At 39.6% G+C, this 17248-nt stretch overlaps 1 protein-coding gene across 2 annotated transcripts in view; it reads right to left on the bottom strand.

Annotated features, from left to right (window-relative positions):
* Positions 1 to 17248, bottom strand: part of CLVS1 (clavesin 1) — a 208730-nt gene that overhangs the window by 24807 nt on the left and 166675 nt on the right. For both annotated transcript variants that reach the window (XM_009213089.4, XM_009213090.4), the window contains exons 4-5: positions 11802 to 11912; positions 7784 to 8019 (exon numbers count right to left, since the gene is read on the bottom strand). In XM_009213089.4, the coding sequence (XP_009211353.2) occupies positions 7784 to 8019; positions 11802 to 11912 (347 nt within the window). The remainder of the gene's footprint in view (positions 1 to 7783; positions 8020 to 11801; positions 11913 to 17248) is intronic.

Raw genomic sequence — 17248 nt, 5'->3', positions numbered from 1 at the left:
TCCCTAGAAGCTGGGACTACAGGCGCCCACCACCACGCCCGGCTAATTTTTTTGTATTTTTAGTAGAGATGGGGTTTCACCGTGTTCGCCAGAATGGTCTTGATCTCCTGACCTCGTGATCCGCCCACCTCAGCCTCCCAAAGTACTGGGATTACAGGTGTGAGCCACCGCACCCGGCCCATTTGGGTTTTCTTCTTTCTTGCAGTGAAAATAATCATAACTAATACAAAGCTTATTTACTAATCTTTGTTGGACAGTTTTAATGTTGAGTTACCTATTATCCAAGCCTGAAACATATTCAAGGAGTAAATTAGGAGAAAATGCTCCACACATATACTCCTAGGAACAGAAAACAGCTGATGATGTGGGAGCAAAGAAGTGGACTTCTGAAAAATAAAATAAGAAACAGGAATACAGTCAGGCATAGTGTCTCCTGCCTGTAATCCCAGCACTTTGGGAGGCTGTGGAGGGTGGATCACGAGTGTCAAGAGATCGAGACCATCCTGGCCAACATGGTGAAACCCTGTCTCTACTAAAAATACAAAAAAAACAGCGGGGCTTGGTGGTGCACGCCTGTAGTCTCAGCTACTTGGGAGGCTGAGGCAGGAGAATCAGTTGAACCTGGGAGTCAGAGGTTGCAGTGAGCCGAGATCTTACCACTGCACTCCAGCCTGGCAACAGAGCGAGACTCTGTCTCAAGCAACAACAACCACAAGAAAAAACAGGAATAAAAAGTTAAAAATATAAAACTCAGGGTCATTTAGTACCAGAGCAGAGAATGCCACACACCTCAAAAGCCCACCATGGCGTTATTGTATTAAATAGCAGAACAATATTGAAATAATTCATTTAGGAGGAATTTTCAGCTAAACCAATCATTATTTTGTTTTTTCTACTTAAGGGTTGAGCTACAATTATCCAAAGAAAAAAAACAAGAGCTCATTAGCACCACTCATTCACTGAGAGTTCTGGGAGTCTTGGCTTTTACCCTACATGGATACCAGAAAGCATGGATTGAGAGTGCTTTGGAACACAGTGGCCATCTGTGCCCAAAAGCCACATTACAAAAAATGATTGGGTCCCAAGGTCAGTGCACAAAGCCCACTTGACTCCAAATGGACATGAAGCATGTTGGGAACTACGGGGGGCGGGTAACGGGGTTACGAAAATAGATGATGTGAACCTACTGGAGATTACAGTGCTGTTCAGAGGGCATACCTATGTCATCTCACTCAGAATAAGGAGGTGTTTTCTAACAACACAACACCACAGGGAACACGCTGCCCAGAAAGCTGCCTGCTTGTCTCTGAACGGTGCAAGCTGAGGCCAGCTGACAATCTGTGCTGGAGAACAGACCTCTCTATCAGGTGAGAGACTGGAAGAGATGACCTGTAAGGTCTCTTCCAATTCTGTTCCCAATTTGCCCACATCCGTGTGGGTTCTGAGGGGTCAAAAAGACACAATGAATACTGGCTGCTCTGTTCCTCATCAGTGAGTTGCTTGACAGAAGATATATGCCAACAGCAGGGTTGATCCCTCCTCTCCAGTCTCTGCCCATCCTGCCACTGCCTGAAATCTCCAGGCAAGCATTCAAGGAAGTCATCACAAAGGGCAGCAGCAGTGGGCAGGACATCCTTGTGGCCATGGGGGAGAAAATGAAATGTGTGCACACTTGCTAGCTTCTCCTGCTAGCTAGTCTTGAATTTTGGCTCCATATGTACTGAAATGCAGTACTCCTCCAAACCCCGGGTGAGCCAGACCTTCCACATGGAGGCTTCTCTGAGAGTCTTCCCGGACAAAATTAGTGATGCTTCCTTAGAACACTGTAGCAGCCTCTTGCTCCTCCTTTGCAGTGCCTCTCATATTCTACAATATAGTTATTTGGGACACATTTTCTCTTTCCTACCAGGATGTAAGACTCTATAAGCAGGATCCATGAGAGCCTTGTTAAAGAAAGGGGCAGGGGGAGGAATTGGCTCTTTCTATCTGAGAGCCAACTAATCGGTTTTGAAGCAATTAGACAAGTGTACCAAGGATGGGTTTTAGAGATAATACTATTCATTCAACATTAATTCATTCTCATATAGACATGCTTTGTTTTACTGTGCTTCACTTTATTGCCCTTTGCAGATATTGTACTTTGTACACTGTGAAGGCTTGTGGTAATGCTGCATTCAGCAAGTCTATTGGCACCATTTTTCCAACAGCATGCACTCACTTTGTGTCTCTGTATTACATTTTGATAATTCTCACAATATTTCAAACTTTTCTTTCTTTCTTTTCTTTTTTTTTCCAGAGACGGAGTCACGCTTTGTTGCCTAGGCTGGGGTGCAGTCAGTGGCGCGATCTTGACTCATGGCTACAACCTCCACCTCCCAGGTTCAAGCAATTCTACCTCAGCCTCCTGAGTAGCTAGGACTACAGGCACCCACCACAACACCTGGCTAATTTTTTTTTTTTTTTAGTAGAGACGGGGTTTCACCATGTTGCCCAGGATGATTTTGAACTCCTGAGCTCAGACAATTCACCTGCCTCAGTCTCCCAAAGTGGTAGGATTACAGGCTTGAGCCACTGCACCCAGCCCAAACTTTATTATTATTATATCTGCTATGGTGATCTGTGATAAATAAAAAAAAAGTCTGTGATGTTACTATTGTAATTGTTTTGGGGGTACCATGAAACGTGCTCATATAAGACAATACACTTAATTGAGAAATGGTGTGTCTGTTCTGACTGCTTCACAGATCAAATGTTCTCTCATCTCTTTCCTTCTCCTTGGGCCTCTCTATTCCTTGAGACAAAACAGTATTGCAACTAGGTTAATTAATAACCTTACAACGGCTTCTAAGTGTTTGAGTGAAGGGAAGAGCTGCATGTCTCATTTTAAACCAAAAGCTAGACATGATTAAGCTTGGGGAGGAAGGCACACTGAAAGCTCAGAAAGTCTGAAAGCTAGGCCTCCTGCATGAAAAAGTTAACCAAGTTGTGAATGCAAAGGTGCATTAAAAGTGCTACTTCAGTGAACACAAAAATGTCAAAACCTTATTGCTGATATGGAGAAAGTTTTAGTGGTCTGAATAGATGATCAAACCAGCCGCAACATTTCCTTAAGCCAAAGCCTAATTCAGAGCAAGATCCTAACTCTTTTCAATTTCATGAAGGTTGAGAGAGGTGAGGACGCCATAGAAGAAAAATTGGAAGCTAGCAGAGGTTGGTTCATGAGGCTTAAGGAAAGAAATTATCCCCACAACATAAAAGTGCAAAGTAAAGCAGCAAGTGATGATATAGAAGCTGAAGCAAGCTATCTAGAAGATCTATGAAAGATCATTGATGAAGGTGGCTACACTAAACAACAGATTTTCAATGACAAAACAACCTTCTATTGGAAGAATAGACTTCTTCCATCTAGGACTTTCATAGCTAGTAAGGAGAGTCAAAGCCTGGATTCAAAGCCTCAAAGTCCGGACTGACTCTCTTGTTAGGGGCTAATGCAGCTGGTGACTTTAGGTTGAAACCAATGCTCATTTACCACTCTAAGCATCCTAGGGCCCTTAAGAATTATTAATCTACTCTGCCTGTGCATTATAAATAGAACAATGAAGCTTGAATGACAGTATATCTGTTTATAGCATGGTTTAGAGAGTATTTTAAGTCTACTGATGAGACCTACTGCTCAGAAAAAAAGATCTCTTTCAAAATATTACCACTTATTGACAGTGCTCCTGGTTACCCAAGAGCTCTGGTGGAAATGTACAAGGAGATGAAGGTTGTTTCCATGCCCAACACAACATCCATTCTGCAGTCCATGGATCAAGGAGTAATTTGACTTTCACATCTTATTACTTAAGAAATACATTTCAGTTCAGGAGGCTGAGGCATGATAATTCTTTGAACGTGGGAGGCAGAGGTCGCGCTGAGCTGAGATCATGCCATTGCACTCCAGCCTGGGTGATAGAGCAACACTCCAGCCTCAAAAAATAAATAAATAAATACATTTCATCAGACTATAGCTGCCATAGATAGTGATTTGTCTGATGGATCTGGACAAAGTAAACTGAAAACTTCCTGGAAAGGATTCACCATTCTGGATGCCATTCTAGAACATTCAAGATTCACGGGAGGAGGTCAAAATATCCACATTAACAGGACTTTGGAAGAAGTTGAGCCCAACCCTCATGAATGTTACTCCTCCTTTTCCACAGCCAAACATCTATAGAATAGAGCCAGCTTTCCTCTGATTTGGCATTAGTTCTGGCTCTCATCTTCCCAACTAAGTCTCTGCATCAGCCTTCTAGTGGCTTTTAGTCTCTGATGCACAAACCATTTCCTTGCTAATCCCATGATACTTATAAAACCCAGATCTTATTATGTCATTTCTCTGCTAAACTATGTATATTGAAGAAATAAAGATGAAAACAAAATGACATGGTGTTTCCCATCACAGGATTATCATTAAAATTAAAGTCTGATCATATCAAATATTTTTCCAGGGTATGGGGAAGAAGGTTCTCATACATAGCTGGAAGTATCAGTTGGTGTCATTTGGAGGGCTTTTAAACAATGTGAACTAAAACTTTAAAGGCACATACCTACCAACTACAGGGTTCTGAATCTACTCGGAGGAACCTTCCTAGGAAAATGAAGGAGGTATACCAAAGACATTTATTAAACCTTATTTAGAAGAGAAAAAACCAAAAAACCCAAATGCAAAACAATGAGGAGATGGCTAAACTGTGGCATATCCATGTTCTAAAATAGATTAAACACATGGCCTATGAGGGGTCTTCACAAAGTTCATGGAAAATGCATATTATAACAAAATTATTCATGGAGTTCAAAAAATTTTTGTACGAAAATAAACTTGTGCTAACTTGTTATAACATGCCTGAACAGAATCTAGTTTGAAGCACTAAGAAGACAGGACATCAGAGACATCGGGTTTGACAAACACCTCTATCAGAGAAACATGAGTTCTGCTAAAGTTAAAGCAAGAACAAACATCAAATTTATGGTGAAGGTTGGGTAAAAACATTGTGAAATCACTGATGCTTTACAAAAAGCTAATGGGGACAATATCGCAAAGAAATGAGCAGTTTGCAATAACTCATTTTAAGAAGAGACAAGACGAAGTTGATGGTGAAGCCCTCAGTTGCAGACATCAAGTCATGTCAATTTTACATTAATTTGCCAGGAAAAACTTTATCTTGTTCATGCCCTAATTGAAAAGGACCAACCACTAACAGCACAAACAGTAGCCAATACCACAAACAACTCAACTGGTTCAGCTTACACAATTCTGATTGCAAAATTAAAGTTGAACAAACTTTCCACTTGAGTGCCAAAACCATTGTGCTCAAATCAGGAACAGACAAGAGCAGAGCTTTCAACATGTGGGATCAAGATTCTGAAGCATTTCTTTGAAGAACTGTAATAGGAGATGAAAAACGGTTTTACCAGTGCAATCCTAAAGACAAAGCACAAGCAAAGCAATGGTTACCAAGAGGTGGCAGTGCTCTCATCAAAGTAAAAGTGGGCCAGTCAAGAGCAAAAGTCTTGGCAACAGTTTTTTGGGCTGGTCCAAGCATTTTGCTCGTTGACTTTCTGAAGGGCCAAAGAACAACAATATCTGTTTATCATGAGAGTGTTTTGAGAAAGTTAGCCAAAGCTTTAGCTGAAAAATTCCTGGGAAATCTTTCCCAGAGAGTCCTTCTGCACCATGACAATGTTCCTGCTCATTTCTCTCATCAAACATGGGCAAGTTTATGAGAATTTCAATAGGAAATAATTGGGCAACTACCTTTCAGTCCTGATTTGGCTCCTTCTGACTTCTTTTTGTTTTCTAATCTTAATAATATTTCAAGGGCATCCATTTTTGTTCATCTAATGTGAAAAAGACCACTTTGACATGGCTAAGTTCCTAGGACCCCCAGTTATTTAGGGATAAACTAAATGGTTGGTATTGTTACTCACAAAAGTGTCTTGAACTTGATGGAACTTAGGCTAAAAAATAAGGTGTTTGTATATATACTTAATATATATACACAAATACATGAACTGATGTCCTTGAGCCATATAAGTTTATATTTTGAATTTTTATCTTTTAATTTTATTTTTCCACAAATATTTTCAAGTCTCTTCATATGTCTAAATATACTGACATGGAAAAACATTACATAACAATATGCTATGGGCTGAAGTCTCCCTCATCTCCAATTTCATATGTTGAAGTACCTCAGAATATGATTGTATTTGGACATAGGACTTTTAAAGAAGCAATTAAGGCAAAATGAGGTTCTATGGGTTGGCCATAATTCAATATGACAGGTGTCCTTCTAAGAAAAGGAGGTTAGGACAGAGGCAGACACACACAGAAGGAAAACCATGTAAGGACACATGGAGAAGGCAGCCATGTGCAAGCCAAGGAGAGAGGCCTCAGGAGAAACCAGCCTTGCCAACACCTTGATCTTGCCCTTTCAACCTCCAGAACTGTAAGAAAATAAATTTCTGTTGTTTAAACCACCCAGTCTGTAGTACTTTATTACAGCAGCCCTAGAAATTAACCAATGTTAGATGTTTTTTATGGATGTGTATAGACGCATGTGATGTATGGAAAGCAGAATTACAAGGGCCCACCTCTACAGTGGTTACCATTTGGGAGGGAATGGAATTGAGACTGAGATTGAAAATAGTGGCTGAAGGGGATTTTAGTCTTAAAAGTCAGGTTTTACATCGTATGTTCTCACCAATATGTGAGCTAAGCTATGAGGATGCAAAGGTATGAGAATAATGCAATGGACTTTGGGGACTGAGGGGAAGAGTAGGAGGAGGGTGAGGGATAAAAGACAACATATATGGTGCAGTGTATACTGCTCGCGTGATGGGTGCACAAGGATCTCACAAATCACCACTAAAGAACTCACCCATGTAACTAAATACCACCTGTACCCCAATAACTTATGGAAAAATAAAATAAATTCTTTTAAAAAATCAGGTTTTAATTTTTATAATGACAAAATACTCACTTATCATTTTTTTAAAAATCTCTCTTTCATGGCACTCCATTGACTATAGTATGCAATGGTCTTCACCACCTGGATCCAACTGTTTTTGGAGCTTTATTTCATGTCCAGTCCCATCTCCCACTCTTGCACTCCCTTATACCGCACCAGATTATTCCATCATTCTAATGCCTATATGCCTCAGTCTGTCCCCTCTGCTGGATTGCTATATGCCATTTCCCAAGCCTGGGATGCTGTTCTCCAGAGCTCATACTGAATGTCACCTGCTTTATAAATACGCTGCAAAAGTCTTACTTGGAAGATTCCCTGAGGCATACTTCTCTGTTCTTTTGACATCTTATTCTCATTTGTGCCCCCGGTCCCTAACTGGTGCTGCAGCCAAGTAAATGCTCAATAAATGGTTCCAAATAATTGAATAATAGGAACACTTTCTAGCAGTTTGTTTTTCCATCTAGTGTATCTCAAAGGTCCAACATTTTATTCTGTGTATATTAACAAACTCCCTAAAGACCAGGGCTATAATTGTGGCATGAATGAGGTCCTAGCCTTTAACTATTCCTTTGATACAATTGGGACAACTGTATTTCTGAACCAGCCAAGCCCCATTTGTTTTCAATTTTAGTGAAATCAGCTGAGAATGCATTGCAGTTTATTTTATTCAAGTTCTGTGCCCACAAAGGTCTTTAATTAATAATTCACAATAGGTCCAAATAAAAAATTCCATTGACCTCTGACTCCGGGGACTCTGATAACCCAGGCCTTACCTTTTCATCAGCTTGGGTGAGCATTCTCTCTCCAGATTTGAGGATGTATGCTTCACATGCATTGCATTATAGGATGTGTGAGTATAGTCATTTTCATCGCTGTAGTCAGGACCGAGTAACGTCCGGGCCCAAGTTCCCATGTCATAAGGAGGAAGAGTTCCTCCAAACTCAGAGGGCAAAAATTCAGGGTGTATTAGCTGGTGAAGGCTGTTTAAATTGTTTCCATGCAGGAAAATCTGTAAAGAAAAAAAAAGTAATTAGCAATACAAAATCCAAAACATACAACCAAGGATTTCATCTAATACACAATTTAGCAATGACAAATTGGATGCACTGCTGGTGATCATGGTGCTTAAAGAGGCATTGATTTTGTGACTGCAGCTTAGTCTTCATAAAATGTTAATGTATTGCTTAGAAAAGAGGCTGAATTAATAGTCATTAAAAATGAAGTTTATGAACAGATTGAGTGTTACTTGGCCGTGGGCCAAATTTATACATGTAGTCATCTACTAATTATCCCTGTTGGTAAAAGGAGTGATGGTGCAGACCACCTGAAACCCCAGCTATTGCTGGATCTCCAGACTGCTCTGTTCTCTCATCTGTGTGCTCTCACCCAGTCCTCCAGATCCTTCCCCCGTTCCCCAGCCTAGACAAAGTTGCGGCTTCTTCCTAACTCATCCTGGTTATAGCTGCCTATTCTGCTTCTTTCCAACCACCTTCCAATTAATCCTTCAGTATCTGCTGACTGCTGACTTCTGTTTATTTTATTTTTATTTTTCCCACAGGGGGAAAGTATCTAGAGAAAAAGTTGGTGTTTTCTTACTCCTTTAAAATGCTTCTTAGCTCCTAGGGTGATGTGGGCACAAGGTAGAAGAAAATCGATTCTTATTTAATGGAATCAAAAACCACAGCCTGAGAATTTATTGTGAGATATTTTTGCAGCAATTTCCATTTTTGTCTGGATTGGGTACTAAAGTCCAAACAAGTTTGCATCTTCTGAACATACAATAGATAGTGATAAAAATTGGTCAACCAGGAGAGAATCCACACCTTCAAGTTACAATTATTTCCAGATAAATCCACAAAGTGAATGAGCCATGAATAGATAATTAGCATTGACTGCAATTTAGGAGTTGACTCTGAAAGGTGACTTAAAGTGCATCTATGTACTGATGTCAGTTCCCATACTTCTTCATGTGGCAGGCATGAAGGCATTATGTGTAACACATGAGGTACACCAAGTATACGATCATCAAGTACACACACTTGCATGCACATACACATACAGTATAACCATGATGAAATATAAACGTGGGTCAGGCGCAGTGGCTCATGCCTGTAATCCCAGCACTTTGAGAGGCTGAGGCGGGCAGATCACCTGAGGTCAAGAGTTCGAGACCAGCCTGGCCAACATGGTGAAACCCCGTCTCTACAAAAAATACAAATTTAGCTGGGCATGGTGGCACACGCCTGTAATCCCAGCTACTTGGGAGGCTGGGGAAGGAGAATCGCTTGAACCCAGGAGGTGGAGGTTGCAGTGAGCTGACATCATGCCACTGCACTCCAGCATGAGCAACAGAACAAGACTCCGTCTTGGAAAAAATACATATATATGTGTGTGTGTGTGTGAGTGATTTTTAAAATACTTAAATAGAGGACCTCAATAATAAACACTTGCTACCTTGTTCTATTGTATTGATTTTAACTTATGATGTAATGACATCATTTAAACATGAAAGGGACAAGAAGTGCTAATTTTTCAGAAGACTACTGGAGCACTTCAGAAAGCATATCAAAACATCAAAATTTCTGATATTGCATTGAGTATGACTGAATTTTAATAAGAATTATTTCTTTTGAAGAAAGTCACTTTTCTGGCTTTTATAAAACTTTTCAGAGGGTGCTGTATATGAAACGTGCTGGAGCAAAGTATCAGCCCTGGTGTTTAGAGAAAACATTTCCACCCCTCCACCCAACATGTCCAGTTTTTGGAAGACAAAGAGTGCTATTAAAAGTGACCCTCCCTTCTTGGGGTCTTCTGGAATGGAGGAACGCAGAAGTAGGAGGCTGGACCCTCTACCTGTTAGAATCTATCCTGTGCCCAAAGCTCCAAAAATGCCCTCCTATGGCATGGCAGCAAGTGTCCACCGTGGGAGGAATTCTCTGTGGTTCCAACCTGAATAGAAGAATAGTTGCTGGAAAGCCCAAAGCCATGTTGAGAACAGTCCTAGAACACTTCTCTGTTCTTAGCACTGTCCTGAGCCCCAGATGGGTTTCAAAACTTTTCTGCCTCCTTATTCCAGTAAGTTCTAATTCCTGGTTTCAAACTTGTTTAAGAACAGGGAAATTACCCCTGCCCTACCCCACTGCAATGCTCTCTAAGAACCTGGAAGCATCTGAGGTCCAGGAGTTAGAAACCCAGCAGAGTGTGGGAGATGGTGGGGAATCCCTCACATTATCAGTCACTCCAGAATACTCAGACTTCTTCCCCAGTGTCAGGTACCTTGGGTGTCAGAAGGTGCTGTAGGATTACCCTAGTCAGGTTCCCATGAGGAATGGTGTTCCTGACCCAGGAGGTAGCTGAAATCGGAAAGTCTCAAAGATAAGACTGTAGCATTATTCATAATAGCCAAGATATGGGTACAACCTAAGTGTCCATTAACAGATGAATGGAATATATACCCAGTGGAATACTATGCAGCCCTAAAGAAGAATGAAATCCTGTCATTTTCAACAACGTGGATGAACCTAAAGCACATTATGTTAACAAAAATATGCCAGACATAGAAAAACAAATACTGCATGATCACACTTATATGTGGAATCTAAATGAGTTGAAATCATAGAAGTATAGAGCAGAAGGGTGGTTGCCAGGAGCTGAGAGTAGGGGGAAATGGAGAGATGTTGGACAAAGAGGACAAAGTTTCAGTTATATAGGATGAGAATAGATTCTAGAGACCTAATGTACAGTATGGAAACTGTAATAGTAATAATATTATATTGTTTATTTGAAATTGGCTGAGAGAGTAGATCTTAAGTGTTCTCACCACACACACACACACACACACACACACAAATCATAACTATAGGAGATGATAGATGTGTTAATAGCTTGATTGTGGTAATCATTTCACAATGCATAGGTATATAAAAACATCACATTGAACACCTTAAATATATCCAATTTTTAGTTGTCAATTATACCCAATAACATTGGGGAAAAAAGAAAAGAGAGCTAAATCATAAAGATAAATAAAAGTCATCAAGTCTCATGAGGTACCAACTCCATCACGATACATGTTTTCATAAGCTGTCCCATTAGATTTCCCCAACAACTCTGTGATGTGGGTGTTAGTTTCCCCAATTTATAAATGAGAAAATTGAGATTCAGAGTGGTTAAGGAATGTTCAATTACTCTGCTCATCAAAATGCCATGAAAAAGCCCAACTCTGATTGATGGAAAAAGCTGGCTTCCCAAGTGTTATCAACTGATATAATTAAGACTGTAAAAGCCTTCCTCATAAGAGCATTGTTATTTCCAAAGAAGAATGCTTTTCCAACTTTACAGGTGATGGAGTTAGCAGTTATCACCCAAAGTCATGGAAAGGAAGAAAAATTGTAATCATTCTTCATAACACTAATACGTTTGCAGAACAAAATGCTAGCTACTAAAATATTTTATGAACAGGAAAGCTGCTAGACCCATAATTCTTAGCTTCCATAAGAATTTACAGTAAAACGGGCATCTGATATTTGCATGCCTTCAAAGTTTCTTTTGGTTTGTCACTGGGACTCCGAAAATAGCCCAGTTCTACTGAATTATTAATTAAACCCAGACCATTTGCAAACTCCAGCTGAGGCTCAAATGCTTAGGGGCTGTAGAAAAACCACAGTGAAAGACAGAGAGAGAAAAAAAATCCGGGGGAAGGAGGGAGGAGGGGAGAGAGAAAACAGAAGCACCATAATTGTCCCAGGCATTCTCTGTTTAAAATTTACATCATGTATTTGTTTTCATTACCCGTTTCCTGGTCTTGTCTTTAAGAAATGGCTTGATGAGTGTGTAGAGGGCATGAATGTACCAGGGCTGGTTGACAAAGTGGACTCCTCCAAAGCGGGCAGGAAAGCTGTCCTGGGGCAGAAAGAGAGAAATGCACATCAATTAGTAAGCACCCTTTGTTAGACTGCACCAGCATGGACCAATGCCCCAAAGAACAACCTGTTTTTCCTGCCTGGTAGAAGCTCTAGCTTCAGGATAAGGAGAGGAAGAAAACACACTCACTTAACACACTAGTTGTTAAGGATGTCTTTATTCCCCTTGCCTCCCTTCTCTCCCTTTGACTCCATGCATAACTTTAAAATTGTGCATGGGTTCCAGGTCTGTCTTTTTCAAATCACAATTACATGACCTTCTACGTGGCACAGAAGCTCGTGCAGCCTGGAGAGTGGGGGGAATCTGAACTCATTGCATTAGGTAACCAAGTCTGCCAGGCTCTCAGCACAAGATCTCTCTTTACCCTCATTTCCACTCTCCCACTCCCACCCTCTCCACCGGCTTAATCATGACAGTAACTGTACTTTCTGGGTGAGTGAGTGCTGGCTGTGCAGGAAGTAGTTGCAAAAGGATTTCAAAGGCTCTTAGGAGATGGAACTCTGTGGAATCAACCAAATTCTAACAAGGTTATAACAACTTTTTCACAGATTGCAGTACTAGCTCCAGTCCACCCTGGGGCACATAGTAAGTCCCAGGGAAAAGATACTTGCTGATTAATGGGCTAGTTGATTCTCCTAGTTGAGGGAATATGAACACCCTTTTCTGCAGATCAACCCATTTCGTAAATAATAGGAAGGAAGAGCATTTAAGAAAAATGATTCCAAATTTAGAATCCAGATCAGGGCATTAGAACCCAGATCAGCTTACGTTTTAGATGCTAGGAAGCTGCTCTCAGTGCTAATTACATCTATGGAACAAGGGACCATGGCCAGAAAGTCTGAGCTAGTCTTATAAGACCAGGTCCTGAGATCTCCCGATGAATGACTTCAGTAGATTGGGTTCATCTCAGTTAATAGAATTAAAAAAGAAGGAACCTCTAAACGCTGTATGAATTGTAAGTTTGCTATCAATTTCATTGCGACAAACATCTTTGTAAAATGTTAGCAAGATGAGATGAAAGCCGAGGGAGTCTGGCTGGTGGAGCAAATGGTTCAGCAGCTAGCTGTTCCCTGCGGGTGTATGAGATGCCTCACCCGGGTCTTTTTTAGTAACAAGGAAAAAAGGTTATTAAATTTTTTTCAGAACTCTTTGAGTCTACAGGATCCCTAGGCATCTTCCATGCCAAGACCTAGTTTCCAATGTGAGTGCATGGAACTGCACTTAGGGTTGACATTTGAAAAACTTTAAAAATAATTTTTCCCTCTACCTAGACATTTTAGAGTAGAAAGGAATTAAATATTTTGAAGGCTAAACTGGACAATAACAGTAAAAGGCCTTTGCTTTCAGAATATGTGTATATATTTTGTTTTGTTTCTTTTATTTTCAAAAACTTAACAAGTATAGGGCTAGAGACATCATTTATACTAACTTGTTATTCCAAAACTAATTTGAGAAATGTAAAGGTTCTTAATAAGGTTGTCTTTTTTCCTCTAGGTATAGTTTAGGATCTAAAAGTTTTATGATTCCTTAAAAAAAGAGACTATTCCCAAAAGTGTTTCCTTTATAATAAGTGCTATTCACTATCATCACATCTTTTGGCTCCTTTTAACTTCTTATTCAGAAGTAGAATTCATTATTTCACTTACTAAATGTGGTTCTTAGGGGTCATAGAAGAAGAATAAGAGTAAAGCACTTATTTATAAAACCAGGGCTTTACTATCTTTTCTAGTGGGACCAATAAGAGGTTTATTTCTATCGATGGTCCATTGTGTTATATAGTTCTAGGTTAATAAAGTGGAAGGAAACCCTAAATAATATTGAGAGTAGGCAAAGTTGCAAAATATTAACCTTTTAAAAATATCTAGACATTCTAAGTTTTAGTTTATGAAGCCTCAATCATCAAAGACATCAAAAACTATCTTCTGATTGTGACAGGGGAGGTTGAAAGAAAATTATAGTGCTGAGACTCTGTAATTACTCTCTACGTTATCCCTGGTCGAGGATTCTGCCAGATTGAAGGTATGGGCTTTTATTCATCTCACTCAAGTCATCCAGTGAATATGTGCAGACAAACACATGTGAACCCTGTGTCTTGAAGTTCTGAGTTTGCACCAGAGTAGAAACAGAATCACTTTTATTCAGGTACCTCCTATACAATTCACATGAAAGGCCCTCCTGTCTGATACAGGCAATGTACACATGTTCTGGGTCTTCTTGAATGAGCCCAGCCATGCTAGTGTGTGTGTGTGTGTGTGTGTGTATGTGTGTGTGTGTGTTGTGCAGAGAGGAAGGTGAGGAAAGGCAAAATCAGCAAACACCCTTCTCATGGTCAACACATCATTATTGGTTGCCTCTGCCTGATCACATCAGTCAACTGCAGACAAAGGGAAGTTGTCAGTCACACACAAGTCTCCCAGAACCCCAAGAGGCCTACCACCCTCCTGGAAGAGCATTTCTTAGGGGGCTAGAACAGCTGTATCTCAAGATCATAGGCCTTGGTTCAATGACAGTGTAACACTTTGTTTTTCAGTGTTCTTGGTGACGAAAGAGCATACACCAACATACTCTAAGTTCAAGAAAATGGCATAAATCCTGTACTTTTATACATTTGTCAATAAAAATATAACGTCATTTCAAATTTTAAACAATTCAAATCATAAAAATGTGTCTGCCTCCCAGTTTAAGTTAATTTTGTTTCCTTATTATAAATTATACACATTCTACAAAAGTAAAAAATAGATAAAAACATTATTTGAAAAATTAGATGATACAAGAAGGTAAGAAAAAAGAAAAGAAAAGGCCCCTATAATCCCACTGCCAAAGACACACTCTTACTATTTTCTATTATTCAGGATGGGTTATGTAATGTTATAGTAACAAATAACCCCTACTTTTAAAAAATCATTTAAAGCAGTAAAGATTGATTCTTTGTTCACATTAAATGTCTTGCTTGATTTTTTTCTTTCCTGATTAATTTCCTGCTCACACTAAATGTCCTGCCCTGCTTGATTTGCCTGCAGCCAGAGATGCAGCCTCCTCCATATGGAGCAGTGCTGCTTGACATAGTCCAGGAAAACCACGTGGAAGAATCATACCTTAGCTCTTAAAGCTGGCTCCAAAAGTGACATGCTTCATCTGCCGTATTTTAAAGGTCAAACTCATGCCTGGCTTCCAGGGATCAGAAAGTAAAATCTACCGTATTTCCAGTAAGAAGAGGACCAAACGTATTGGCAAATAGCAGTAATAATTACCCAAACTCTGCCATCCCTTCACTTATCTTTTCTTCTATCCTTTTTAAATGTGATCATTTTTTAATTGAACGTAATAACTATTTTTTGATGGCCTACAGTATGTCTCACTTAATGCTTTGAAAAATAAAAATACAGAGTCTTCAGAGCAGTGGGGAAAACAAAACAGCAATTATATAATGATACATTTAGTGTATTCAATTCTTGCCTTAACAGTTAATTCATGCCTTGCACCTCTTCCATTCAGCACATATTTGTGAGTGTCTACTACATGACAAACAGTGGGCATATTCTCCAAAGTGTACTTTAGCGACCAGGGGACTCTGTGATTTTTATCCCCTTTCTTGCCTTCTGTAACTTGTGTTCTACTCACATCCTACACTGCTGAGGTCAGTAGCTTTCATTTTATGGTGATATTATTTCATGGTAATTTCATTTTATGTAAAATTGCAGCCTCTCAGAAAATGAAGCCTGTAAACCTTAGATAAGCATAAGTTTTTAAAGTTTTTTTGCTTTTTTAAAGCAAAGTTGGAAGTTCTGGCCATGGCAATTAGGCAAGAGAAAGAAAAAAAGTATTCAAATAGGAAGAGAGAAAGTCAAATTATCTCTGTTTGCAGATGACATGATTCTATATTGGGAAAACTCCATAGTCTCAGTCCAAATACTCCTTAAGCTGATAAGCAACGTCAGCAAAGTCTCAGGTACAAAATCAATGTGCAAAAATCACAAGCATTCCTATACACCAATAACAGACAAACAGAGAGCCAAATAATGAGTGAACTCCCATCACAATTGCTTAAAAGAGAATAAAATACCTAGGAATCCAACCTACAAAGGATGTGAAGGACCTCTTCAAGAACTACAAACCATTGCTCAATGAAATAAAAGAGGACACAAACAAATGGAAGAACATTCCATATTCATGGATACGAAGAATCAATATCACAAAAATGGCTGTAATGCCCAAGGTAATTTACAGATTCAACGCCATCCCCATCAAGTTACCAATGACTTTCTTCACAGAATTGGAAAAAACTACTTTAAAGTTCCTATGGAACCAAAAAAGAGACCACATTGCCAAGACACTCCTAAGCCAAAAGAACAAAGCTGGAGGCATCACACTACCTGACTTCAAACTATACTACAAAGCTACAGTAACCAAAACAGCATGCTACTGGTACCAAAACAGAGATATAGACCAATGGAACAGAATAGAGCCCTCAGAAATAATACCACACATCTACAACCATCTGATCTTTGACAAACATGTCAAAAACAAGAAATGGGGAAAGGATTCCCTACTTAATAAATGATGCTGGGAAAAGTGGTTAGCCATATGTAGAAAGCTGAAACTGGATCCCTTCCTTACACCTTATACAAAAATTAATTCAAGATGGATTAAAGACTTAAATGTTTGACCTAAACCACAAAAACCATAAAAGAAAACCTAGGCAATACCATTCAGGACATAGTCAGGGGCAATGACTTCATGACTAAAACACCAAAAGCAACAGCAACAAAAGTCGAAATTGACAAATGGTATCTAATTAAACTAAAGAGTTTCTGTACAGCAAAAGAAACTACCATCAGAGTGAACAGGCAATCTACTGAATGGGAGAAAATTTTTACAACCTACCCATCTGACAAAGGGCTAATATCCAGAATCTACAAAGAACTCAAACAAATTTACAAGAAAAAAATCAAACAACCCCATCAAAAAGTGGGCAAAGGATATGAACAAACACTTCTCAAAAGAAGACATTTATCCAGCCAACAGACACATGAAAAAATGCTCATCATCACTGGCCATCAGAGAAAAGGAAATCAAAACCATAATGAGATACCATCTCACACCAGTTAGAATGGGTGATCATTAAAAAGTTGGGAAACAACAGGTGCTGAAGAGGATGTGGAGAAATAGGAATGCTTTTACACTGTTGGTGGGACTATAAACTAGTTCAACCATTCTGGAAGACAGTATGGCAATTCCTCAAGGATCTAGAACTAGAAGTACCTTATGACCCAGCCATCCCATTACTGGGTATATACCCAAAGGATTATAAATCA

This window comes from Papio anubis, chromosome 8 (assembly GCF_008728515.1).
Source record: "Papio anubis isolate 15944 chromosome 8, Panubis1.0, whole genome shotgun sequence".
NCBI classification, from domain to species: Eukaryota; Metazoa; Chordata; class Mammalia; order Primates; family Cercopithecidae; genus Papio; species Papio anubis.
This window is presented reverse-complemented; position numbering and strand designations above follow the sequence as displayed.